This window comes from Molossus molossus, unplaced genomic scaffold (assembly GCF_014108415.1).
Source record: "Molossus molossus isolate mMolMol1 unplaced genomic scaffold, mMolMol1.p scaffold_m16_p_14, whole genome shotgun sequence".
Lineage (NCBI taxonomy): Eukaryota > Metazoa > Chordata > Mammalia > Chiroptera > Molossidae > Molossus > Molossus molossus.
Window position 1 is genome coordinate 31,516,418 of NW_023425349.1, and position 25,276 is coordinate 31,541,693.

Sequence of the window (25,276 nt, forward strand, 5' to 3'; positions counted from 1 at the left end):
AGAAAGGATAGTCTTGCCCTGACCAGTTGGGCTCAGCTGTTAAAACATCAGCCTGTGGACCAGAGGGTCTTGGTTTTGATTCCCAGTCAGGGGCATGTACCTGGGTTGTAAGTTCGATTCCTGGCCTGAGGCAACTAATTGATGTGTCCCTCTCACATTGATGTTTCTCTTTCTATCCCTCTCTCTCTTCCACTCTATTGAAAGAAAAAAAAATCAATGGAAAAATATCCTTGGGTGAGGATTAACAACAACAACAAAAATAAAAAAGGAAGTAAGAAAGGATAGTCTCACTAATAACAGAAGGGTAAGGAGTGAACTCCCCATCACTAGGGGAACACACTAAAAGCTGCAAGAGCAGTTGATGGGGATGGAAGGTGAGCATGTGGAGGTCCCTTGAAGCCGGGACCTGGAGCTTTTACAATCAAGCAGCACCTCCTCCAGCCAGCAGCATGCAGGACACGTACAGAGTGGTGAGCATCACGTCGTGAAGAACCCGAGGAGGCCCTTGCTCATCTTACCTGGTTATCAATTTTCAGTTCCACCAGAGAAGTGTTGTGTGGAAGAGCTTCCACCAGGCGCAGGATCCCAGCTCCGGAAATGAAGTTGGATTCCACGTTCAGTGTCTTCAACACCTTGTTCTCCTTGAGCATCTCCGCTAGGGCCTTGAGCCGCAGGAGAAAAGCGGGGGTACCCGTGAGTCACCCTGAGCAAGACTTGAGCCCCTCTTGGCTAGAAACTAAACTACTGAGGGAACGTTGCTGGGAGCAAGAGTCCCTTGTACACTTCTGTTCGAGCTAGGGACCAGGCAAGAGGATCTCCACACTGCCTTCACCAAGCACAGCTCCGTGTCTCCCCTCCCCTCCAACCGGCCATGGCTCCCGAACCCCTCCTGGATTATTCCATGCTCCTCAGCCTGCATCCAAAGCCTCTACAGAATGCAGGTTCTACTCTCTCCTTCAGCCTCAACTCTCGCTGCTCCCTTATGGTGGGGCTACTCCTTCATGGTGGGGCTACTCCGTCCCCCATGCATGCCCAGTGCTCCCCCACTGCTTAGCTTCTGCTAGCCTGTCCCTGCTACATGGAGTACCTCTTCCTTTCTGCTTCCCTCACCCAAACCCTGCCTGTCCTTCAAGGCCATTCTGTGCCCCTTTCTCCGAGCCTTTGCTGACACCCCCAGCTAGCTGTGGTCTGTCTTCTTGAAGCTCATAGAATGTATCCATAACCTCCTTTATGGAGCTAGTATTTCCAGGTTAGACTGTTTTTATTTTGATGTTGTCTCTGCCAGCAGACTTTCTACTGTTGGTGGGCTGACAATCACCTGGTTCACCATGGTGCCCACAGTGCTCAACACAGAACAGGGCCTCCGTCACTTCACCGAGTGACTGGTGGAGTCCCAACCTCCCCCCATGTCCTCACTGGTCTCTTCTATTTCCCCGCTGGGATTCCAGAGTCGTTCTCCTGGTCTGAGCAGCATGGAGCAGAGAGGGAAGCCTGGGGAACCACCCCACTGGGCAAGTGACCAGGGCAAATGGGAGGAGAGGAGCTCAGGTAGCCCCCGGCACGTTCGGGAGGAATTTGGCGGGGTGCAGATGACAATCAGAGCCTTGAGGGAAATGAAGTAATTAGCGGTTGGTGGAAACAATGTGTCAGGGAGGAAAGGAGACACCAGCAGCTGATAGGCCCGGATGTACAATCTGTGAGCCCTGCTTGTCTGAAACGATGATCTGAGCCAGGAGCGCCCTTCCACGTCCCTGCTTGCTGAAACCTTCCACAAGGCTCAACTCCCAGGAAGCCTTCCTTATTGCAATCCTCACTCCTTCCTCAGCTCGCCCCGCTGTGCACCCCGGGACGCCGTGCCACTTGCTCTGTGACCCTGAGTAGGTTGGACCCTCCTGAGGGGAGGGGCCCAGTCTGTGTTCTCTCCGCAGCATCCCTCTTGCTCCCCAGGAGAAGCCTGCCTGAGCTTGATAATCAGAATATTGTTAAATGTTCAGAAGGCAAGTCCATCGGGCTGATCTAAGTGGACATGCTGGTGGCTGAGCAGGTCCTAGAGGCTGTTTGCTGGACTGGGGTGGAGAAACTGGGTGTAGGGGTGGGCAGAAGAGCCGGGGCAGGCAGCGGGGTACAAACAAAAAACATAAATAAGATTGGTCACCAGGACCTGCTGACAAAGATAATGATTTTAGCTATGGAGAAACTGAGGTCCAGTGTGGGGCAGGCCCTTGTCCAACAGGACATGCTAAATGCAGGTATCTAGCTGTAGGGTCCATGGGACTTGCATTTACATCTCAGATTCAGCCCTGGCCGGTTTGGCTCAGCGGTTAGAACGTCAGCCTGTGGACCAGAGAGTCCTGGGTTTGGTTCCCGCTATGGGCACGTACCTCAGTTGGGGTTGTGTGGGTGGCAACCAGTCAATGTGTCTCTCTCACATCGATGTTTCTCTCTCTCTCTTCCCCCTCTCTCCCTCCCGCTCTATCTGAAGATAAATGCAAAAATGTCCTCGGGTGAGGATAAAAAACATAAATCTCAGATTCACCTCCCATTTGCTCTGCAACTTTGGACAAAGCAAGTTTCCTGAGCTTCCTGCACCCCAGGTTCTTCATCTGCAGAGTGGGGAGACCTGCACTCCTGGGATCAGGGGTGGTGGTGAAGAGTAAGTAGGATGACGCACAGGTGGTGCCTGGGTAACAACCATTCTGTCCGCATCCTCTCCTGGCTCTCGCCCAGTGCGCTTCGCCTCACCACGCCCGGTTCTTCATCAGAGGGCTATGGCCAGCCCTGAGGCCACAAGCAGCCACCCTCCTATTTAAATGCCTCCCACCCTCACACAGCAGAACAGAAAGGTACATACAAAGGCCACGGGGTCATTGCTCCGTGTCCCCACGATGCTGAACTTCTTCACATACGAGTTGCTTTTCAGGGCTTCTGCGTACGCCTTGAGGGTGGGTATGGGAATATTCTGCAGAGAGAAAGGCAGTGACAAGCAGCCCTGCCAGGGGCACACTGGGCGAACAGATGGGAAGCAACTATCTCACACATGCAGCCTGATTTACAGCAAGTCTCTGACCAAAAAGCTAAATGGGCAAAGGATTAGGGCTTTGCTCCAAATGGCTGGGGTTTGGGGAGAACTTTCCGATAAACAGATTGAGAAAATCCTCCCTGAAAATTTCAGGCAGGATGCACAACTCCTGCTGTGTGCACACAGGGATGAGAGAAGGGAAATCAAGGCAGTGCGCAGAGAGGGGTGTTGTGCCAAGACTTCAAGGGGGCTGGGGGGGGGGGCAGGGCTTGACCTCTGCCCCAGCAACTGACAATGTTTCTGATTTGCTCTGTGACTTTGGGGAGGTCTCTCCCCTTCTCTGGGCCTGTTACTGGAAAACAAAGTGTGTGTAGGGGGGTTGCCCTAGATCATCTTTAAGAGACATCTGTCCCGGAGGGTCTCAGCCCTGCCACACATCAGAGGTTCCTGGGGAATTTGTACAAAATGCTGATGCTTGAGCCTGCTCTAGACCAATAAAATTAGAATCTAGGGACAGGTAGGTCTGGGCACTGGTATATATTTTTTCATTTACTCAGGTGAAATACAGGGATCTATTCCAACTGCCTAATGTGCAGAGGGCCACCTGGGGCCTGGCGAGGGCGAGTCCCAGCGGAGGCCCTCGGTGAGGGCACAGAGCCAGGTCCCGCACCCCAAGCCCTGCACGTCGGCACTCACTGCCAGCGTGCGCAGTTCTGAACGGTGCCCGGCTCCCGCTAGGCACAGGGCAGGCAGTGGGGGCACTCGAGAGAGGCCCTGGCTGTGTTCGAATGGGTCTCTCATTTCAGAGTGTCACCTTAGCTCCCCATGGGAACAGAGCCTGGGACGCCAGGTGGAGGGGGACACTTCAGACCCAGGTTTCCAATCTGATTGTGCTATGGGGCTGGCAGTCACTTAAAAGAAAGTGGAGAAGGAAGGAAAGAGGAACCGGGGAGTGAGGGGCCTCGTCTTGTCTTACTGCCGCCCCCGCCCAGGACTAATCCCACTGGCCTCCGGCTGAGCAGGTGGGCAGGCAGCTGGGCTGCTTCTGAATTTCTCTCGCCGCCTGTCCAGCGTAGGACGGCCCGTCCATCTGTCCCTCCTGTGCCCTTGGTGGTCACACGGGAAACGTCCGGAGAGAGATGGCTGACAGCTTGGGATACCTCTGCAGATATCTGGGCCGACAGCTCCCTCCCGGTGCCGGTGCCGAAGGAGGCTGAACGGGGCACGATTCAGCAACAGTGGAGTTCAGGGGCGGCCCCTCCGGGGTCGGGTTACCCCGCGAGCCTGGTGGGCACCGGGCTCTTCCAGCCTTGAGATCCTGTGTCGCCAAGTGTGTGACTCAGGAGTTTATCTCAGAGAAGCTGTGTTTTGAATAACATAGCGGGTTTCCGAGCTGAGGCTGGGTTGGCCCCGGGGGACCCTGGGCCTGATGGCAGTCATCCACAGGACACCAGGACCACGGGACGCGCTTGTTAAACTGCCCTCCCCTCTGAAAGGTTGTGCCCGTTCCTGATGCAGAAGCTCCCGGACCCACAGGCCGTGGCCTCTGCGAGCTCAGCCTCAGCGCAGGGCGGTGACAGGCCCAGAGCTTCCCAGGGGGTGAGGCGAGAGGAAGGCTCACCCGGATGTTGTTGAGGTTCACCTCTTCGAGTTTCGGGTCGTTGCTCTTTATCCGCTCCAGCGTTTCCTCCACGTCTGTGGAGTTTGGCTCTTCATCGGGCACGGGCTTGTACTGCGTCGGTTTAATCACACCTAGAGTGACCCACGAAAGGGAGGTGGCTCACGGGAACTTGGGGACCACTTTCCCGCAACACAAGCACACCCTGGCAGGAAGCGGCGGCACCGGTCAGGGACAGGGGAGGGCGTGAGGGCCCTGCTCGGACGGTCTGACATCCTGCCAGAACTAGGTGACATCCTTAAACTCTCTAACGGCCATGTCCTCACCCTGTAGCCTGTGAACAGGGCTCCTGTGAGGAGGACAGGAAGCCTGGATGGGAGAGAAATGTGTAAGCCTCCCAGAGGAGTCAGCCAGTGACTCTTGGCACCCACTCCTCTCTGGGGCCCAAACGCCAGCTTGGAACAATGTGCCTGAGCAGTGCAGACTATGCAATATTGGCACAGGAAAAGACAAGGAGACCCGTGGAACCGGAGGGCCCCCAGGGACAGAGCCGTGTGGATGCACGGGAGTTCGCGATCACGGTGGAGTCCCAAACCAGTGGGGGAAAGACACGCTTTGCAAAGAATGGTGTTGGGACAATGAGATATCCATTAAAAAAATGAAAATTTGATCTCATCTCATACCACACACAAACATAAGCTCCAGGTGGATTAAGAAGTCAACCGCTACAACTTTTAGAAGAAAATATAGGAGGAGATTTTAATAATACTGGGATGAAGATGGGCTGCGTAAACAAGACAAAGGAGAGAAAGAGGAACAGGTGGATAGGTTTGGCTACATAAGAATATAAAAGTTCTGCCTTGAGCCAGAGAGCGTGAGGGGAGGAAGCAAGCAGAGCGAGGATGACTTCACTCCCAAGGTGGCCTCGCTGGGGCAGGAGGGTGCTGAAGCCGCAGTCAGGTGCGTACTCACTGTTGAGTCCCTCCTTGTTCACGATGGAGCTGCTGCCCAAGGCCTGGTAGTACTGCTGGTTGCTCATGAGCGTGTGCATGCCCAGGATAGCTGCGGGGACAGGGATGGGCCCATGACTTGGCCCGCTCAAACAGAAGAGCCTCCGGGCATGGACAATCCACACCCTCAACATTTTTGCTCCCAGAAATGGCAAGAAATGCTCCCATTAAAACTTTTAAATTTTATTTGCCTCTATTTACATGAGTGTCAAATCTCTGTCAGCGGCCTAGACTGCTCTGGTCCCCAGCCTCGGATTCCTAGATGGCCCCCGAGGTCCCACTGGCACACCCAACCCAATGTGGCCCAAACAGAATCTGCCTTCCCCAGCGACAGCCTCTTCCCTTGTCATCCTCCCTGTCCCTCAGGGTAGAGCCTCCCTACCTGGCACTTCACCAAGTCCCCACCCTTCTAAACAGTGTTCTTCATCTGTCCCACCTCCCACTCATCACCTTTGTCATGGCTGAGGCACTATCATTTCTTGGCTATATTGTCACACATGTATAGTTGCTGGTGCCCTGGCCCCACCCCCAGCTTCAGCACAGAGCAGCCAGAAAGATCTTTCTGGAAATGCAAATCTGACCACATCACACCTGTGCTCAGTCATTCTTTCGTCCATTCATTTATTTCACATTTATTCAGTGCCAACATCATGTGTCCAGCTCCAGGGGCGAAGGGGACAGCAGGGAACAAGAAAAACAGGATCCCTGCCCAGGTAGCTTACCGTCAGCTGGGGACAGAGCCGCTAGGCAGGTACCCACACAACAAGAAACAGGCACAGAGTAGAGCAGGTGTCATGAAGGAGAAGCTCCGTGTGTTCTGGGAGAGTGGAACAGGAGGACTTGGATGGGAATGACGAGTGTTGGCCAAGTTAAGAGAAAGCAGGTAGAGTATTCTGGGCAGAGGGAACGGTGGATGGGAAAGCCCTAGGCTCAGGGAGTGGAAGGCCCGGAGGGAGGAGGGAGGAGACACAGATGATGGACAGAGATGCCATCAGGAGACACAGATGATGGACACGTGGTGGACGGCGTAGCGCCCCCGCTGAGCCACCTGCTCTGGGCCAGAAAGGTGCTGTACTTCAGTGATTCTCGTTTGGTTGCACGTTGGAATCACAGTGGAATCTTTAGGAACTCCTGACGCCCAGGCCTTCCCAGACCAATTAAACCACAGCCTCTGGGCTGGAGCCAAGATATCTGCCTTTTTTAAAAAGCTCCCCATGGTTTCAAGGACAAGGTGGACATCACCACCTGACACTATCCCCCTGAATCCTTTCAGTAACCCTTGGGAGCAGATTTTATTCAAAGTCGGTGTTGGACCCTGCAGGGTCTTTTAGGTTTAGATAAGGAGTTTGGATGTCTTTTCCCAGGGACAGCCTGGGAAGCCACTGAAGGCCAGAGCAGGGCACGAACTGGTTCAACTTGAGTTCGGTGTGTTACTCTGGGTCTGGAGAACTGACTGCAGAGGGGAGAGAAGGACATGGGGGGACCGTGAGCTGTTACAGCCATCGGGGTGGGTGGATGGTGGCTTGTGATCCCCAGAGCCTGGCTTCACCGACCCTCCTGGGCTGGCCCTGCTCCCACAGCCTTGTCCCTCTGCCACCCCCTCTCTGTCCCGGGCAGAGCCACCGCTCAGTAGATTCTCCTGCTTCTGCCAACCTCCTGTTCCGACGGCGACCCTCTGTTCACTCGCACTGCCCACGGCTGACCTGATCCTAGTTGTGCTGCTGGATTTAGCACATCAAACTAGAGACACCCAGTTAAATTGGACTCTCAGATAAGCAATAAAAAATGCTTAGTATATGTAGGTCTCATTCAGTATTTGGGACCTACTTATAGTGAAAACTTATCCATTGTTTATCTGAAATTCAAATCCAACTGAGCATCCTGTAGTTGACCTAACAACTCCCCATCCCTCAGGACTTAAAATAATACTTCCTCCCCCAGGGAGTCTTCCTGGATTCCTCCCTCTTCCCTGTTAGTTCTCCCATGGCACCTGGTGTCCTTATCACGGCACATCGTCCACATGGTGTTAGAGATATCTCAGTACGTGTGTGCTTCCCCGTTGGACTATGGACTTCCAGAGGCCAGGAAAGAATATCATCTTTCTTCTACCTCTTCTAGAATATAGTAGGTATTTGGTAAATACTATTTGCTGCTGGTTTTTTAAAAATTCCCCCAGTCATTTTATTAGATATGGTTTCTAGTTAGAGAAGAAACACCAGAGCCCTTAGGAAAGAGTCAGGGGATCTGTCCTGATCATGTCCCCAGTGCTGTGGGACCTGGCATAAGTCTCCTCCCTCTCCAGGCTTCAGCCTCTCCTGTCCAATGAAGACGTGAGACAAGATCATGGCTGTACATACGATTCACCTGAGAACTTTGAGACAATATCCATGCTCCACCCTGGACCAACTAATCTGGATCTCTGGAGGTGTCATATTTAATCTCCTTGGATGGTTTTGATGCTCAGTGGGAGCTGAGAACCGCAGGATGAGATGATCTCAAAGTCCCTTCTGTTTCTCACATTCTAAGAGTCTTCCCTGCTAAAATTAGACCTGCCTGCTCATCGCTAAGGGGAGCTGGTAGGGAGCGAGGCATCTGCATTATTACAAGCTCTCTGGGCTTTTATTTAGGCTGTGCCTACGTGGGTAGTGGAAGCTGGGCCTGAGTCAGCGGCAGGTGAATTGGAGCACTGTGCATCACCTTCCGGAGCCGCCTTCCAGCTCCTACACAGGGAGCAGCTCCCGGTGGTCCTGGGCTGCTGCTGCGATTGCAGGTTTGGAAAGGTTGTTGGGAATCACAGGAAAGACGTGACCTCATGTGGCTGGCTGGTCTTGCTTAGAGTGTATAGAGAGGTGGAAAATGGGAAATGCATTCTGTGCTCGGATGATAGCTTCCCATTACAGTCCAGAAAGGGGGACCTAGGCAGGAAGGTTACAGAAAGTGCCAGGGGCCAGAGGAAGGAGACCTGGGCTCCAGTCTGGCCTTGGTACTAATTTGCTGGGTAACCTTGTCCAGATCACGTCTGCTTTTTGAGCCTCAGTTTTCTCACCTGTAAAATGGGCATGTTTGAAAGCTGATCTCTTACTTTCACATAGGACTTAACATCCCATCTTTTTATCCTGTTTGATTTTTTACACCCTCCAGGGCAGGTGCTGTGGACCCTTCATATTCCCAGCAGGCTCGAGAGGGAAGTAGCTTGTCAAAGACCATTCAGCGAGGACTCTCTGGCTTCTAAGTTAGTATTCATTCCCACACACTCCTCCACACACTAGGTCACCAGCAGGTCTAAAGTTCTAAAACTTCCCCTCTACTTCCAAGTTCTAAAAACAGATAACATATATCTAGGAGGGAATAAATGTCAATAGTAGGCCTAAGAAGAAACAAAACCACCCTGTAGCTCCAAGAAAATTAGGGTTCCAGGAAGGAAGGAGGAGGGGGGGAGGGAGGAGGAGGAGGGAGGGAGGAGAATGATGAAGGAAAACAGCACATCAACATTGCGCTGCTTCATTCTTGGTAGATATTGGCAAGGCTGAATTTAGCACTGGGGAATGTGATCTTTTTTTTTTTTTTTTTTTTAAATAAGTCAAATCTTCCTCAAAACTCAAAAAGGACTATTTTTGAACTCTGAAAAAGAACATCAAGTTCTCTTTCCTCTCTGCCTTGGCAGGGTTTCCTGGGTTCATAACTCCACTGAGGATGCAGAGGGATGACAGCACACATCAGGCTGGGGCCGACGGCAGGCCTCCTAGGAACAGGCGGCAGAAGCTGGCTCTGGCCCAGGACTTGGGTGCAGTTGAATGGCTCCTGGATCAGCGCACCCTGACTCTTGTAGGGCAGGAGTCTAAGGGCAGGGAAGTACATCAGGAGCTGGGGGGGGTCTTCCTAGAACTGCCTCTGAGAGTCACAAGAACCAGGGGGTGCCAACTGTCCTTGGGGGTTGCCTGAAGGTTGGCTCTTTCTGAAGGGTGAGTCTCCCTACCCCCCATTCCTTCTTGGATCCTGTCCCATTTGAAGGTCCCTAAAGGCAAGCCAGGATCACCTCCCTAACTGGGGATGGGAAACATTGATAACGCCAAATGCTTGCAGATGACTCCCTCCTCCAAGCTCCAACCCAACGCCACACGCCAAGAATTTAGTACTGTCAGAGCCTGTAAGTTCCGCTCACCACCCCGTGGTGTCACTTGACATTAAAATGTACATGCTTCTGCTCTGTCCCCCTCAATCCTGGGCCCACCAGGGCAGGGAACAGATCTGATTCATTCTCATGGTAGGAGTTCCCTAACGGACACACACATGAGTGAGTGAACGAATGCATGGATGGTGCAGACATGAAAAGAACGAATGAACAGATGAGAGTTCGCAGACCTTGCCTCACCCGTGCCACACACACTCGAGTCAGGGGACACATCTGCTGTACCTCCTCCAGGTGGCTAGCATCACCAAACACTGAGCCTGCTGCACACGAATCTGCAAAGCAAGCGGCTCAGGGGGGCCTGCCTTCCCCCCTGTTCCCCGGGGCTCCCTGCCCTTTCTCCTTTAGGATCAGCTTCATCTCTGCCCCCTCACCCAGCCAAGACCCCATCCTGCACCTGTTCTTTTCCTCTACGACACTCACTCTCCCGGGTCATTTCACACTGGCCTCGGTGTTAGTTTATGTGGCTCTGTGAGGGCAGGAACCAGGCTGCTTTCTTGGGATTCTTTCCCCAGAGCGGTCAGAGCCTGGCACACAGAAGGGAGGCCAGATAAATGGCTGGCAAATGTGTGAATAGGTGCCCCGGCTTCATGGAAGGGCTCTGCCTGGGAGCTGGGTGGCAGCTCCAGGGATGCCCTCCTCTCCCTACGGTTCTGTCTCTAAAGGCTCGTCCACACTCTGGCTCCATGCGCTCCCTCCTCGAGAAAGGCCAGACCACCCCCTTCCACCCTGCCCCAGGTGGGCTTGCCACGCCCAGCTCTCTGGCAAGATGTCCCGCCCCCACCGCCTCCACCTCTTGCAGCATCTTTGAAATGCTGGCCTGATCCAGCACTAGGAACAGCTGGTCTCTCGGTGGAGCCACAGCTCATAAGCAGTCCTGTGGCTTCCCCTGGCCATTGGCCTTACCTGGGCTGCTTCCTGTGTCCCCCCATCCTCTAAACACCACTGCCCCTCTGCCCACACCCTGCTTTCAACAGTCTCTCCCAAAGCTCCCCTAGTCCCAGGAGTCACCCTAGTGAGGCATCCAGAGTCTTCCTCCCCCAGATGACTCCGTGAGGCCTGGCACCCCCTCGCACCCACCACCTGTGTCCAACCTGCCCCCCACCCTGGAGGGCTTTATCCAGGCTGCACTGGACGGCGATGCTGCGAGTGGGCCATAGCACGAAGCTGCCTGGGGGTCAACCCCACGGGAAGGCGTCTCACCTCACCGGGCCCACTTCCTCCATCCAGAAAATGGGGACAATAAAACTTACTTCACAGGATTGTTGTAGTCAATAAAAACAAAGCAAGGTATTGGAAGCAACTCCCACAGCACCTGGGACATCGTTGGAGGTCAATAAACGTTCAGTCCCTCCTTCCCCAGAGACACGGCACCTTCAAACGGCTGACACACAATGACAGGCGCCAAGGTTAGCCAGTGAACACCGATGTCGACTTACAGCTCCCCCTCCTTTCTGGACCTCAGAAGGGGATGGTATCATGAACAATAATAATTAGCCACGCCAACGAAAATAAAGAGAAAGCATTTCAAGAAACTGAGACAGAAACTTAGCCCAATATTGCAGTCCTATTTTGGCACAGAAACTGGCGGTTCTGAGTGTGGAGTCATTTGATAACCCCTCTGAGCTGACTAATGAAGGGAGCGATGTCACAGAGGGTGATCGGAGGAGAAGGACCAGGAGAAAAACAGCTCCAGGGTGAGTCAGAGGGAGATGCTGCACAGGGTGTCACCCACCTGCATCCCTGCTGCACAGATGGACTGGAAGTCAAGGGGACCCCCCCCCATCAGGGAAATGGGTCAGTCCAAATATATGAGCAGGATGTGGGATCTAATATGATTTGTGTGATTTTGTCAAAACAGAACTAAACTTCAACGCAAACCAGTTACGTTTTCTGAGTTGCGTTCAATTTCCACCTGGGCAGGGTGCTCACTGCTTTCGTACTTCCCAGGGGAAGGGGAAACCTTTCTCTCTCAGCCCTGACACCCTTCAAGCCACTGCCCTTGGCCTCTCCCAGGTTTCCTGCCTCCTGGACTCAGTCTACAGCCTGGCTCTCCACCTTCCCTCCTTAGGCCCTTTCCCCCGGCCTTGGGCACCAGCACCAGGGTCCCCCCTCTTGCAGCCTGGAGCCTTCTCACTGCCCCGGCCCACAGGGCCCCACACAGATGACAGCCATGCCCTTCCTGCTCCCAGCCCCCGCAACAAATGCCATCAGGACTCATGCGCAACACTGACGAGAAGCCAGAGGACGTGAGGGGGCAGGAGACCGAGTCCACAGCACGGGTGGCCTCACCTGGCCTCTGGCCTCACGTACCTCTGAGTCTCAGGCCAGCACTGAACCGCATTCTGTCTCCCTAGCTCTTGCATTGGGTTCTGCCCAGTTTGATTCGGCCTTCGGTTCCCAGCCCATTTCTGGCTAACTGGCCCCACTCACTGGCGGTGCCTCATTTCCACCTCTCCTCTCTCTGCCCCGCCAGGACACTTGCCTGCAGAGCCCTAGGCCCCCTCCTGCCATGCCCTCTGCCTGGAGCGTGGGATGCTAATGACTCCCATATCTCTGCTAATGATGCCACAGGCTGCAGTGCGGATCCCGTGCAGAACTCAGAACTCGGAGACTTTCATGTTCAGCTGTTCCCTCCTGGGAGGCCCACGGGCACTCCAAAGGCCTCAGAGTGAACGCAGCATCTCCCTGGAGCCTGCTCCTCTCCCGCGGCTGTGGGCTGAACTGTGTCCCTCCAAAAGTCATGCATTAAACTCTAATCCCCAGGACCTGAGAATGTATCACTGTATTTGGAGATAAGGTCTTTAAAGAGGTGGTTAAGTTACAATGAGGCTTTTAGGGTGGGCCCCGATCTAATCTGACTGGTGTCTTCATAAGAAGAGATCAGGACACACAAGGGGACACCAGGGGACACATGCACAGAGGGACACAGAGAGATGCGGCCACCACAAGCCAACGAGTGGGCTCAGAACAAACCTAACCTGCCGACACCTTCATCTTGGGCTCCCCACTTCCAGAACTATGAGAAAATGGACTGCTGTTGTTTAAGGCACCAGGCTGTGGTATTTTGTTACGGTAGCTCAAGCAGACGAATACACCCACCTTCTTTAATGGCACCGACACCCACGTAGTTTCTGGAGATGGCGGTCTGGAGCCTTCCCTGACTCCTCCCCGATCCCACCTCACAGCAGCATCAACCCCATCCTCCCTCGCCCCTTCTCACCTGCCTTGAGTCTCTCCCCACACTATCCACCCTCCTGTCACCTGGGTGATGGGTAATAGCCCCCAAGGCTGCGAATGAAAAGACCACCCACCCGCTGGCCAGGAGCACAGCCCGATGGGGGCACGGGAGTGTTCGCTGCGGCCAGCCCGGACTCGCGGTGGGCACGGAACGCAGGCGTGGGCGCAGGGCCAGCCCGCAATGAGGAGAGATGACGAGGGGGCGAAGGGCTCTGAAGGTCAGGCCACCTCCTGGAGTTTTAGGGGCTGTTTGGGAAGACCATGTGGAAATACACATGAAGGTGGAAGGTGTTGTACAAATATGAGATAGGGAGGTTTTCTGAGCTGTGCAGAGTAAAATGAGATGGTGTTGTTCAAGCCCTTGTGAACCTCCCAAACCTGAGATGCCCGCAGCCCTCCGTCTGCCGCCCCGTTCTCTCTTCTAGATGGTGTGGGCAGGCTCTGAAGCAGGTGGGTACAGGGCCCTGCAGCCCCACCCCCACCCCCAGGATGCTTCCACATCCCTCTGGGATGGGGTCTCAGGGCAAGAACAGAGGGCTGTGTGGTGTAATGGGTTTGGGTGGTTCTATCTCTATTTCTCTCGTTTTGGTTTTTGATGGTGGACTTCTATTTTAATATGGACTTCTATTCTTGGTCTCCTCTGGTCCTTGTTAGAAAGAGAGAGGGTGTTCATGCTGCAATAAACCACCCAAGACTCCCTGCAGACGCTCAGCTCCTTCTGGAGGCTGTGGGGGTGCCTGGCGCCTCACCTGCGATGTCACAGAGCTCCGCGTCCGAGGCGTTCGCCAAGGCCTCCTCCAGCTCCGGCTCCAGCGTCACACTTTCCAGCACGGGGTCCATCGGCTTCTGCTTGGGGACCCAGACCTTCCCTGCAAACACAGGAGTGTCCATTACACGGAGAGTGGCAGCACTGGGCAGCCGCTGCCGACAGCCCTGGGTGACCGTCCCAAAGCCCTGTGGCCCCTCGGTGCTGAGAGTCCCTTGGGGTTTGTCCCTCTGGGGACACAATGCCAAACTTCCCCAAGAACAGGAATGGAAGATCTCCCACAAAGCACCTTTCATTTTGAAAATAATACCTTTATAGCTTGGTCAAACTAGACTGCTTGCTACTGAAAACATTAGTCATTAATTTAAATGACCTGTAAGTAGGAAAAAGACACAAAAGAAAAATATATTAGAATGCAGGGTCTGGGATATCCTAAGGGTTAGGACAGAAGAGAAAAATTTAGAAACATCTCTAAACAAAATAAATAAAATATACTCAGATGATCAAAAAAGGACTAGGGAGCAAGAAATGTCTCCTTGCCTCATGGGACGTGATATTTTTAAAGTGTCAGACTCGTAACTGCACGAGGGAGCAAAGAGGCACACACGAGGGTGGTCACTGCAGTGTCCACCACGAGGGACTGCTGAAGACATTCTGGGGCACCCCTGTAATGGACTTCCAGCAGTTCTTATAAAGGGTGATGGAGATCTCCACTTACTAATAAGGAAAATGCCAAGACAAAATGTGGCAAAAGCAATTTTGCAAGATAACATCAAATTTAATTCCATGTATGAAAAATTACATATATATATATATACATTCATGCAACAGATATTTATTGAGTGGGCCAGGCACCTTCCTAGGGACTAGGGGAACAGCCGTGACCAATGTACAATTCAGCAAGAGAAGATGGTAATACACAAGCACGCAGAGCTCTTAGAGTTACTGGGGGGGAATAAGCCGAGCAGATGACTGGGAGGTTCCAGGAGGGTGTGACCGAGGTGGGCACTGCTCTTTCAGGTGGGGTGCTGAGGGGAGGCCTCCCTGAGATGATGGCCTATGCTCTGGGGAGCATGAGAAGGGAATGAGCCCTTAAAACCAGCAACAGAACAAGGGTGCTTGCGTTCATCGCTGCCCTTTGACATTGCATGAAAAGTTCTAGTCAGAGTAAATGAATAAGAAAAACAAATACATGGCACTCAGACTGGAAAGGAAGAATAATTCCTGTTTGCAGTTGACATCTTATATGTAGAAAACCCAAAAGATTCCGGAAAAAACTAATACAGTGATACCTCGGTTCTCGAACGCCTTGACTTTCGACCAAATCGGTATTCGACCAGGAGATTCGAGAAACTTTTGTCTTGGAATCCGAACAAATATTTGGAACTCGAACTTCCGAGATGAGCCGAGTTGAGCCGAATGGCGTTCATTCGGCCCAGCGCGCCTTGCTTGCGCCATCAGTGTGAGTGCAGAGAGAGAGTCACGCTTTGTGGAGAGAGTCACGCTTCACACTGAATTTAACCCTTAGACATACTGTACACTTTTATTTCTTGTTGAGACTTATGTTTTTCTACATATTATATACAAATTAGGCCAGTAAATAGGCATTTTCTGGGGCTTGGAACGAATTAATCCAGTTTCCATGATTTCCTATTGGGTTTCATTGCTTCGGTTCTCGAACAATTTGGTTCTCGACCGTCCTCCTGGAACGAATTATGTTCGAGAACTGAGGTATCACTGTAAGTGAATTCAGCAATGTTACATGGTACAAGATCAACATATACAAATATGTGGTATTTCTGTGCACCAGCAATGAACAATCTGAAAGGGAAATTAGGAAAATAATTTCATCTACAATAGCATCCATAAGAAAAAAATACTTAGAAATAAATTTAACCAAGAAGGCGGAAGACTTCTGCACGGAACACTATAAAACATTGCTGGAAGAAATTCAAGAAGACCTAAATGAATTTTAAAAATCACAAGTTTATTGATTGGAAGACCATTTTAAAATGGCAAGGATGGCCCTGGCTGGTTTTGCTCAGTGGTTAGAGCATTGGCCTGCGGTCTGGAGAGACCTGGGTTCGGTTCCCACTAAGGGCATGTACCTTGGTTGTGGTTTGTCCCCGACCCTGGTTGGGGTTGTGCGGGTGGCAGCCACTCGATGTGTCCCTTTCATGTCAATGTTTCTCTCTCTGTCTCTTCCTCTCTCTCTCTCCCACTCTATCTGAACAAAAAATGAAAAAATGTCCTCAGGTAAGGATAAAAAATAAATAAAATAAAAATAAAAAATAAAATGGCAAGGATGTCCAAAGCAACCTACAGATATAATGCAATCTTTATCAACATGTCACCAGCTTTTTTTTTTTTTTTTTTCAGAAATAAAACCAGCCAATTCTCAAATTCATATAAAATTGCAAGGGGCCCCAAACAGCCAAAACAATCTTGATAAAGAACAAAGTTGGAGGACCCAGATGTCCTGATTTACTAGAAAGCAAAGTGATGTGGCACTAACATAAGGATAAATATATAAACAATGGGACAGAATTGAGGGTCCAGAAAGAAACCCATACATGTATCTATGGCAAACTTGGTTTAGGGTGCCAAGTCCATTCAAAGAAAGGAAGAAGCATTTTGCTTGGCTGGTGTGGCTCAATGGATTGAGTGACGTCCCATGGACTAAGAGGTTCTAATTTGACTCCGTCAGGGCATGTGCACAGGTTGTGAGCTCAATCCCCAGTAGGGGGCGTGTAGGAGGCAGCAGATTAATGTTTCTCAAATTAATGTTTCTCTCTCTCTCTAAAAAAAATCAATAAGAACATATTAAAAAAAAAAATGAATGATTTCTTCAAGAAGTTGTGCTGGACAGCTGGAAATCCACATGCACAGGGAAAGTGGGCCCCTATCTCGGCATATATGAAAACGAACTGGAAATACATTAATGACTTCAACATAATAGCTAACACTACAAAACTCTTAGAAAACAGGCGTAAATCTCATGACCTTTGATTTGACAATGCATTCTTAGATATAACAAAAAAATACATCAATTGGACTTCATCAAAATTTAAAACTTTTGCGCAGCAAAGGATTATCAAAAAAGTGCAAAGACAACATGCAGGATGGGAGAAAATATCCACAACTCATATATTTGATAGGGTCTAGTATGCAGAATATATAAAGAACTTTTACAACTCAACAACAACAACAGAACCACATTAAAATGGGCAAAGGATTTATGGACATTTCTCCAAAGAGCATATACATAATGGCCAACAACACATGAAAAGATGCTCAACGCCATTTGCCATCAGGAAACTGCAAAACCACAGTGACATACCTCTTCACACCCACAGGGATGGCTACAGTAAAAACCAAAATGACAAGAGTCGGCAAGGATATGGAGAAAGTGAACCCCCTGTGCATTGCTGGTGGGAATGAAAAATGGTGAAACTGTTTTGGAAAGGTTTTCTAGTTCTTCAAAAAATCAAATGTAGTATTACCATATGATCCAGTGAAAAGAACTGAAAACAGACGCTCAAACAAACACTTGTACATAAATGTTCATAACAGCACTAGTCACAATAGCCAAAAAGTGGGAACAACCAAAAGTTCATCACTGGATGGATGAATAAACAAAGTACAGAATATTATTCAGTTATAAAAGGGAATGAATGAGTCTCGAAAACAATACGCTAAGTGAAAAGAGCCAGATACACAAAGTCACACATTATATGATCTAATGTATAGGAAATATCCAGAATAGGTGAATCCCCAGAAAGAGATTGGTGTGCCAGGGCCTGGGTGCAGGGGAATGGGAGTAACTGCTTATGCGGCACTGGGTTTTACTTTGGAGTGACGAAAATGTTTTGGATTTAGATAGAGATGGTGGTTGTACGACACTGTGGATGTACTAAACAGTACTGAATTGTTCACTTTAAAATGACTAATTTTATATTATGTGAATATTGCTTCAATTAAAAAAAAAAAAAACCTGCTCACTTTCACTATTGATTGAGAACAGCCCAAAGAGGGGGGAGTACGGAAGCCGCCGGGAGAGGGTTAGGAGGCTCCTGCAGTAGTCCAGGTGAGAAATGATGGTGATTTGGACCAGGGTGGTAATGGTAGAGGTGGGAAGAGAAATGCCAGAGGCATTCACTAAAATGGGATCAGTGTCTTTCAGTGGAGGAAATTACTTTGTTTTATTGTCTAAGTTGTTTACAGCAATGGTCAATACCGATATAAGTAAGTCTCATGACAAGCTTCTGGGGGAAAATGTATCATAACCTCCACTGTATGTGGATCTGGAAAAAGGAAAAACATACAAAGAAAACAAAGTGGCTAAAATGAAAATCAACTGTGAAAATGACTGATACAATGACTAGGATGAACATTCACTAAATATTTAAGACCTGTGGTTTACTATATCCCTGCAGCAGGTGTCTCCAGTAAGGGTGATGACTCAAAGCACCACAAGAAGGACTTGGACTTCTTCCCTTCCTTCATCTTACTAATTGGAATGTGGATGTGATGACTGGTGCTGCAGCAATTCGAAGTGCCACGAGGACAAGAACATATTGCAGCTATGGTAGATGTAAAAAACTGGAAAGGGTCTTGATTCCTAATACCAGGCAAGATTCCTTACCAACTTTGGACTGCCTAACCCTGCAACTCTGCTAAGTGAAAGAGTTAAACTTCCACCTTGCTTAAGTCTCTCTTATTTTACTTTTTACCCTAGCACATGTAGCCAAATCTAATTCCAATGAAAATATTCTGCATGGATATTTTATTCTGATCCCCCACTTGAATGAGAGTGAATGAAGTTCAAATTCCTCGGGATTTTGCACCAGGGTATAGCTCCTGTCACCTTCTGTTAGGTCCTGTGGGCTGGAGTGGTCTCCCCTCAGCCGAGGCAAGCTCCAGGCCCAGCGTGGGTGAACGCCCAGCGAGGGCCGGACTGAATGGCCCCATCTGGCTGTTAGAGCTGGACAGTCTTCTCCACACTCTCTGTTGAGACCCCCGCATATTCAACCTACAAGGACTGCAACAATAATCAATGTTATGGAGATGACATTGGTGGTGATAATGACAATGATGATGATGAACCTTTTAGGCTTGTCATGAGGCAATGAATAAATTCTAGCTACTCTCCCTGGGTCAGCCTGGTTTTTGTGAAGGCTGCAGGCTCTGGGAGCCTGCAATGCTGTGCAAGGCTCCAGGCCAGGCCGGCATTCTCTGGAGGGGCAGGACTGGTTATGTACCACCCAGATTCCCTTTCCCACCCCCACCCCATCTACAGCTCCTCCCCTGGGAGAGGGGTGGGTACCTGAGGAAGTGGGAGCCAGCAATGACTCACCAGCTGTCCACCCTGGCCTGCTGCTGACTCTCTCACAGCCTCAGTTTCCCCATTTTTCAAATGTACAGGTGGGACACTGGGTGTTTTAAGGGCCCATGAAACCCAGAGATATTATTTTTATCTGGTGTATAGAAATCAGTCCTCATGGCACAAGTACCTTGCTTAAGAACATCTTGTGCCCACATTCCCAGTGGGGCACACCTAGCCCTGTGGTCAAGGTCCCAGTCATTCCCACCCCTGGCCCTGCTACCACCTTCAGGACACCGCAGATCACACGGTCCTTCCAGAGTTCTGTATCCAGATGCCCCTAGACTTCCCTGACCCTCCATGTGTTCAGTGGTCTGAGCTCCAACACCAGGGTTTGGGATGACTCAGTGTCCTCCCCACCATGTCTATTCCTGCTGACTTTTTCATTTTATTATTTATCAAGCAGATACTCTGTGAAAGGTACTGTGCTAATTCAACAGGGACTAGAGATACAAGCCACAGACCTGGACCCTTTGCTCATCGCACTTCATTCTTGGGGGTAGGAAGAATGGAAGAGACTAAAAATAAATAATTACACAATTAACTAATTAATTCAGTAAATAAATATCTGGTGTCTGCTACATGCTGGGGTTTATTAGATGTGGATATAATGAACAAGATAAAGTTGGTCCTAGCGGGAACCAAACCTGGGACTCTGGTCCGCAGGCCGATGCTCCAACCGCTGAGCCAAACAGGCCAGGGCCAAATTTGGTCTTTGTACTCATGGGGCTTATATCTTTTTTTTTTTTTAATATGTTTTTATTGATTTCAGAAAGAGAGGAAGGTAGAAAGAGAAACATCAACCAGTTACCTCCCATACACACGCCAACCAGGGATCAAACCCACAATCTAAACATGTGCACTAATTGGGAATCAAACTGGCAACCTTTTGGTGCACAGGATGACACCCGACCAACTGAGCCACACTGGCCAGGGCGGGACTTCTATTCTATGGAAGTAGTCCACAAGATTCATTGTACATTTATTTCATTTGGACTCATTCATTCATTTACCAACTGTCTACTGAGTCCTGCTGTATACCAGGCCCTGTGCCATGTGCTGAGGGCACTGTGTGAGCACAAACAGCCCGAATCCCTGCGCCCATGGGGCTCACAGGCCAGTGAGAGAGGCACAGGATAAATAAAGAGATAGTGATAAAATGGGAATTACTATGAAGGAAGCCCACAGGCTCCTGAGATGAAGAATTACCAAGAGGGAGCTGAAGAAACTGCACGTCCTAAACCACGGCGACAGGAAAGGCTCCCCTGAGAGAGGAGGAGGACAGCTGAGGCCGAAAAGATACTAATAGCTAATACTTGCGTAGCCCTCACTATGGGCTAGGTGCTGTTCTAAGCGCTTTATATATATCGTAACTCAGTCCTCATAACTGGTAATATTATTTTCATCACCCACATTTTACAGACCAGGAAATGGAGGCACAGCAGGCTGAACAGTTCACTCAAGCTCACATAGCTGGTAAGTGGCAGTGCCAGGATTGCCACCAAAATGCACCCTGCTGCAGGCTGTTTCCAGCCATGACGCCTCTTCCCGGGCAGGAAGACAGCAGGAGGGCCGCGCCAGCGCCGGTGCCGGAGGGTGGCATCCGGCAGAGGGCTGCCCGAGGCAGAGAAGAGCTCAGCAGGCCTGCGGGAAGCAGTGTGTCTTGTGTCGAGCAAGGGCAGCCTGAGGGAAGAGGGCAGGAGATGGTTTGGGTGCAACAGGAAGTCCTAGAGGGGCTGGAGAGTCAGGGAGACTTGCCTTAGGCCAGGCAGACTGGTGGAGGGACAGATGAAGGAAGGAATAATGCAACTGCCAGAGAGAGGGACTTTTGAGAAAGAGCAGGGATGGTTGGAGTGAGAGAGGGGATCTCTTGTTCTTGGTTTGCACAGGATGGGCCTTGTTTAGGTCTCATGTCCTGGTAACATGATTAATAGTTACTTCTCTCATTTCAAAAGTGTCTAGGTTTGTATAAAAAATAAACAGGACAGCCCAATTAAAGAGGATTAGGGGGGAAGTTTCACCGGTTTGGTTTACCCAAAAACTTCCCTAAATCTACATCATCGATTTTGGAGTTGGGTGTATGTTTTTGGCCAGGCAGGGATGCAGGCAAGGAGGCCCAGTCACATCGGGCCCAACACAGGCCCTGGCATGCAGTTGGCACTCAGCAATGCACAGGGAATGACATATTCATAAAGCAACATTATTCAGTACCTCGCTTTTCCCCTGTGTAGGGGACCAGATCTTCTCGGTCCTTAAACTCCTTTGCTTGCTTTTCCAAGTGATCCAAGAGCTCCTCCCTTTTAAAGGGGCCCGTGGGCGCCTTGGTGGTCTGATCCTTCTGCCTCAGGCCTGCAGGCAGCAGTGCATTCTACAGTGGAGGTGGTGGCCCGGGTGTCAGAGAGAGAGAGAGAAAAGGAGGGGGGGGAGAAAGAAAGAGAGAGAGAGAGAAAGCGGTCAGCTGCTGAAGACATGCATTTCCCCAGAAACTCATTACTGAACAACGGGGCTGAAGTCACTCATTTACATGGAAGGAGTCTGACACCTGGTAGGGGCAGGAGCTTGTCTAAGTTCACACAGCAGATGTGAGGCCGAGCTAGGTTAGGTTTCTTGACTTCCCTGTGTTTCTCAGCCTCTAATGCTTTTTGAAGAGGAGGGGGTGAGGGGTCAGCCAACACAGGGCTGAGCACAGAGGGATGCTCCAAGAGCATCTGTTGAGTGACAAATATGATTAAGCTGGTGTTTGGATGCAGGAGGATATTTATAGCCATTGTGTATAAAGCAACTGGGGAGAGAAGAAAACCAAGGGGTTTGAGTTAGAGCCCTGGATGCAGAGTTGGGCAGAAAGAGGCAGACCCAAAAAACAAGCTGTGAAGGCTCAGCAGACGGTGAGGCGGCCGAGGCGGGCGAGGTGGGCGAGGCGGGCGAGGCGGGCGAGGCCAGCTTTCAGGCTGCAGCCCCAGAAGGCCAGCCAGCTGCCTTCTACCCTCCGACAGTCTGTGCTCATGCCATACTGGCTGTTAAATATTTTGAACGTCTCCCCTGGAGATGGGTCTCTGAAGAAAGATAGCATCAACCAATCATTGTCGTGTCTCCTTCAAACATGGACAAGCTTCTAGGTGTGGGCTTCCCACTAACGCAGACTCCTAATTAGGGTGATTGAACCCCTGGGTGTCCCTTTACCTCAGCCCCCAGTACCTTAGAGATTCAAAATTTATACTTGCAAAGATGCTTAGAGATTGTCTAGTGCATGCACCCCTCCTTCAAGGGGAAACTGAGCCCAGAATGAGGCAAAATTTGCCCAAGAAATTTCGCGGACAGGTCCAGAACAAAAGCCAGGGTCCTTCTTTAGATTGGGGGAGGAGGGCAATCTTCAGTTCTGATCATTGCTCTCTCTCCCTTTCATTTCTCCCCCTCTGTTCAGAGAGGTGGAAGGCAGGTGTAAGCAGAATCTCACCTCACTTCCTGCTGCTCCCCCTAAATTGCTAAACCGGACAGCCATTCCAACTTCAGTCTTTGTACCATCAAAACGCGAATCTTCACTCACTCACCCACCCACACCCCAGCTCCTTTCCTGAAAGCCCCTCAGAGGGGCTGATACCAGGGACGTGAAGATAGCTATGTGCACACAGAGGGGTAACGCCCGGGAGGGAAGCAGTACTCACTGTTGAACTGCAGTGTACTTTTTACAAGACGTTTGAGCACTAACACTGCACTGCTGCTCCAGTATGAGGTCAGCGGACCGGAGTGTGACCCCGACTCTGGAAGAGCTGAAGGTGAGCCGGCCTCTCAGTGCACGGTAAGTATGAGGAGCTCAGGGGAGGTGCTGGTGTGCATGCGAGTGGATCTCACCACAGGGCAGGAGAGACCTCTGGGAGCTGGAGCATGTTAGGAGATGGTCAGTGGGTAGAAAATGAGCCTTGACTGATTCGGGGGTGAATGTCGAGAACATAAGTGATGTCACAGACATCCCAGCTTTCCTTAAGCAGCAGTCCTCAGACGCCGTCCACCGTGATATGCAGGACGGTGACGGTCACGGTGAGCCACACATCCGTGGGCATGTCTGAGGTGAGATGGGCTTTCCTGTGCCGGCTGTGTGTGCCCCTCCCTGCTCTCCGATGGCAGGGCACTGACCGACTTAACTGAGTCGAACAACCTAACTTTCTCTCTGCGATCACCTGCAAGGAGTAGTGCCTGCCCCTCACAGGCAACCCCTCAGGCTCATGCCCGGACTTGGAGTAGTGATGACTCATATGTGCTGGGCCAGCTTCCTGAAAATGGGAACATTAGTCACTGTGTCAGAGTTGCTGAGAAAATTAAAATAGATAACCCAGGAACAGGGCTCAGCCCAGAGCCACACACTCACAGTCACTTATAACGGTTATATAATCAGATAAAATACACTGTAACAGGAGATTGGTTACCCACATATGTATGTTGAACAGGGAATGAGTTATTAAAATATATCTCAAGATTCAAAAAAATGAAACATACACATATATAAAATAAATTAAGCAACCTAAACAAGTGTTTTCCCAATGATCCTCACAAGGAAAAACCTGATAGATTTTTGTCTGTAATGCATTGTGATGGAAATAAGGTTCTGGGCACATTCTGGCCTCTGAAAGGCTTAGTATTGTGATGGGAGAAAACCACAAGGTTGTAAACGAGGGGGAAAGGGTTTGCAAACTCACATCTCTTCTCAAATACATCTGCTAGAGGATAGATCTGACTTAGTCAGAGCAGGGTTTTCAACGCTGGCACAATTGCTATTTGGGGCTGGATGATTCCTTGTGCTGGGGGCTGTTCTATACACTGCAGACTGTTTGCCGGGTGCTGGTACCATCTCCTCCCCACGCTGTTACACACATAATGTTTCCAAATATTTCCGGATGTCCCCTGGGGAGCAGAATCACTCCTGATTGAGAACCACTGTGTTAAACTGAAGCCCATATAATTATGAGGAAAATAAAGATGTTTTTAATATTTTAAAAAATATTACTTATATTTTTTAAATATATATTTTAGCATGCTAAAATATGGCTTCATTTATTTAAATCTTTACTGAAAGCTGTTGATTTTTTAAAATGTCTAAAGCCTTTTCTAACAATTTTTAGCTTATAGAATTCTTAGTGAATATTGAAAATATCAGCCTCGTTAGGAGTTAATTTTTACCATTAAATGATATGTTTAATAAAATATAACATGATTTTCAATTAAAATCAAAGACAGCTGCACGTTTTTAAAAGTCCTGCTTATTTCTCATTTTAATTTATTTTCAAAAATGGAACGTGACCTCACATGGTATAAACAAAAATCAACTCAAAAATGGATCAAAGACCTAAATGGAAGAACTAAGACTATAAAACTTTTAGAAGAAAATATAGGCATAAATCTTTGTGACCCTGCATTAAGTTTCTTAGATAGGCTACTAAAATAATAAGCAACAGGAGACAACTAGATAAATTAGACACCATCAAGATTAAAAATGCTAGTGCTTTAAAGAACACTATCAAGAGAGTGAAAAGACAACCCACAGATTGGGAGAAAAGTTTTGCAAATCACATATCTAACAAAGGTCTGGTGTCCAGAATACACAAAGATATCTTACAACTCAAAATATAAACACATAACTCACTTTAAAAATGGGCAAAAGATCTGAATAGACATTTCTCCAAAGAAGACATAAAAATGGCCATAACACACATGAAAAGATGCTCAACGTCATTAGTTATCAGGGAAATAAGCCTCAAACACAGAAGGAAATACTACCCACTAGGATAGCTGTAATAAAGACAGATAGCAAATGTTGGCAAGAATGTAGGGAAAGCAGAACCTTCATTCACTGCCAATGGGAATGCGAAATGGTACAGCCTCCTTGGAAAACAGTCTGGCAGTTTCTGAAAAACTTAAACGTGCAGTTATTGTGAGATGCAGCAATTCCACTCCTAGGTGTTACCCAAGAGAAATAAAAGCATGTGTCCACACAAAAACTTCTCCAGTTCATAGCAGCATTATTCATAATAGCCAAAAAGTGAAAACAACTCAAATGTC

General features: G+C 49.7%; 1 protein-coding gene across 17 annotated transcripts in view; it reads right to left on the bottom strand.

Moving 5' to 3' along the window:
- Positions 1-25,276, bottom strand: part of TMOD1 (tropomodulin 1) — an 82,014-nt gene that overhangs the window by 21,012 nt on the left and 35,726 nt on the right. For 10 of the 17 annotated variants that reach the window (XM_036260877.1, XM_036260879.1, XM_036260875.1 and 7 more), the window contains 7 exons: positions 23,401-23,493; positions 21,437-21,593; positions 13,826-13,945; positions 5,610-5,699; positions 4,641-4,771; positions 2,852-2,959; positions 519-662 (listed from right to left, as the gene is read on the bottom strand). In XM_036260877.1, the coding sequence (XP_036116770.1) occupies positions 519-662; positions 2,852-2,959; positions 4,641-4,771; positions 5,610-5,699; positions 13,826-13,945; positions 21,437-21,593; positions 23,401-23,493 (843 nt within the window). Of the gene's footprint in view, positions 1-518; positions 663-2,851; positions 2,960-4,179; positions 4,338-4,640; positions 4,772-5,609; positions 5,700-13,825; positions 13,946-21,436; positions 21,594-23,400; positions 23,494-23,916; positions 24,124-25,276 lie in introns of those variants that run through there. The other 7 variants (XM_036260881.1, XM_036260880.1, XM_036260883.1 and 4 more) reach the window with 6 other exon arrangements.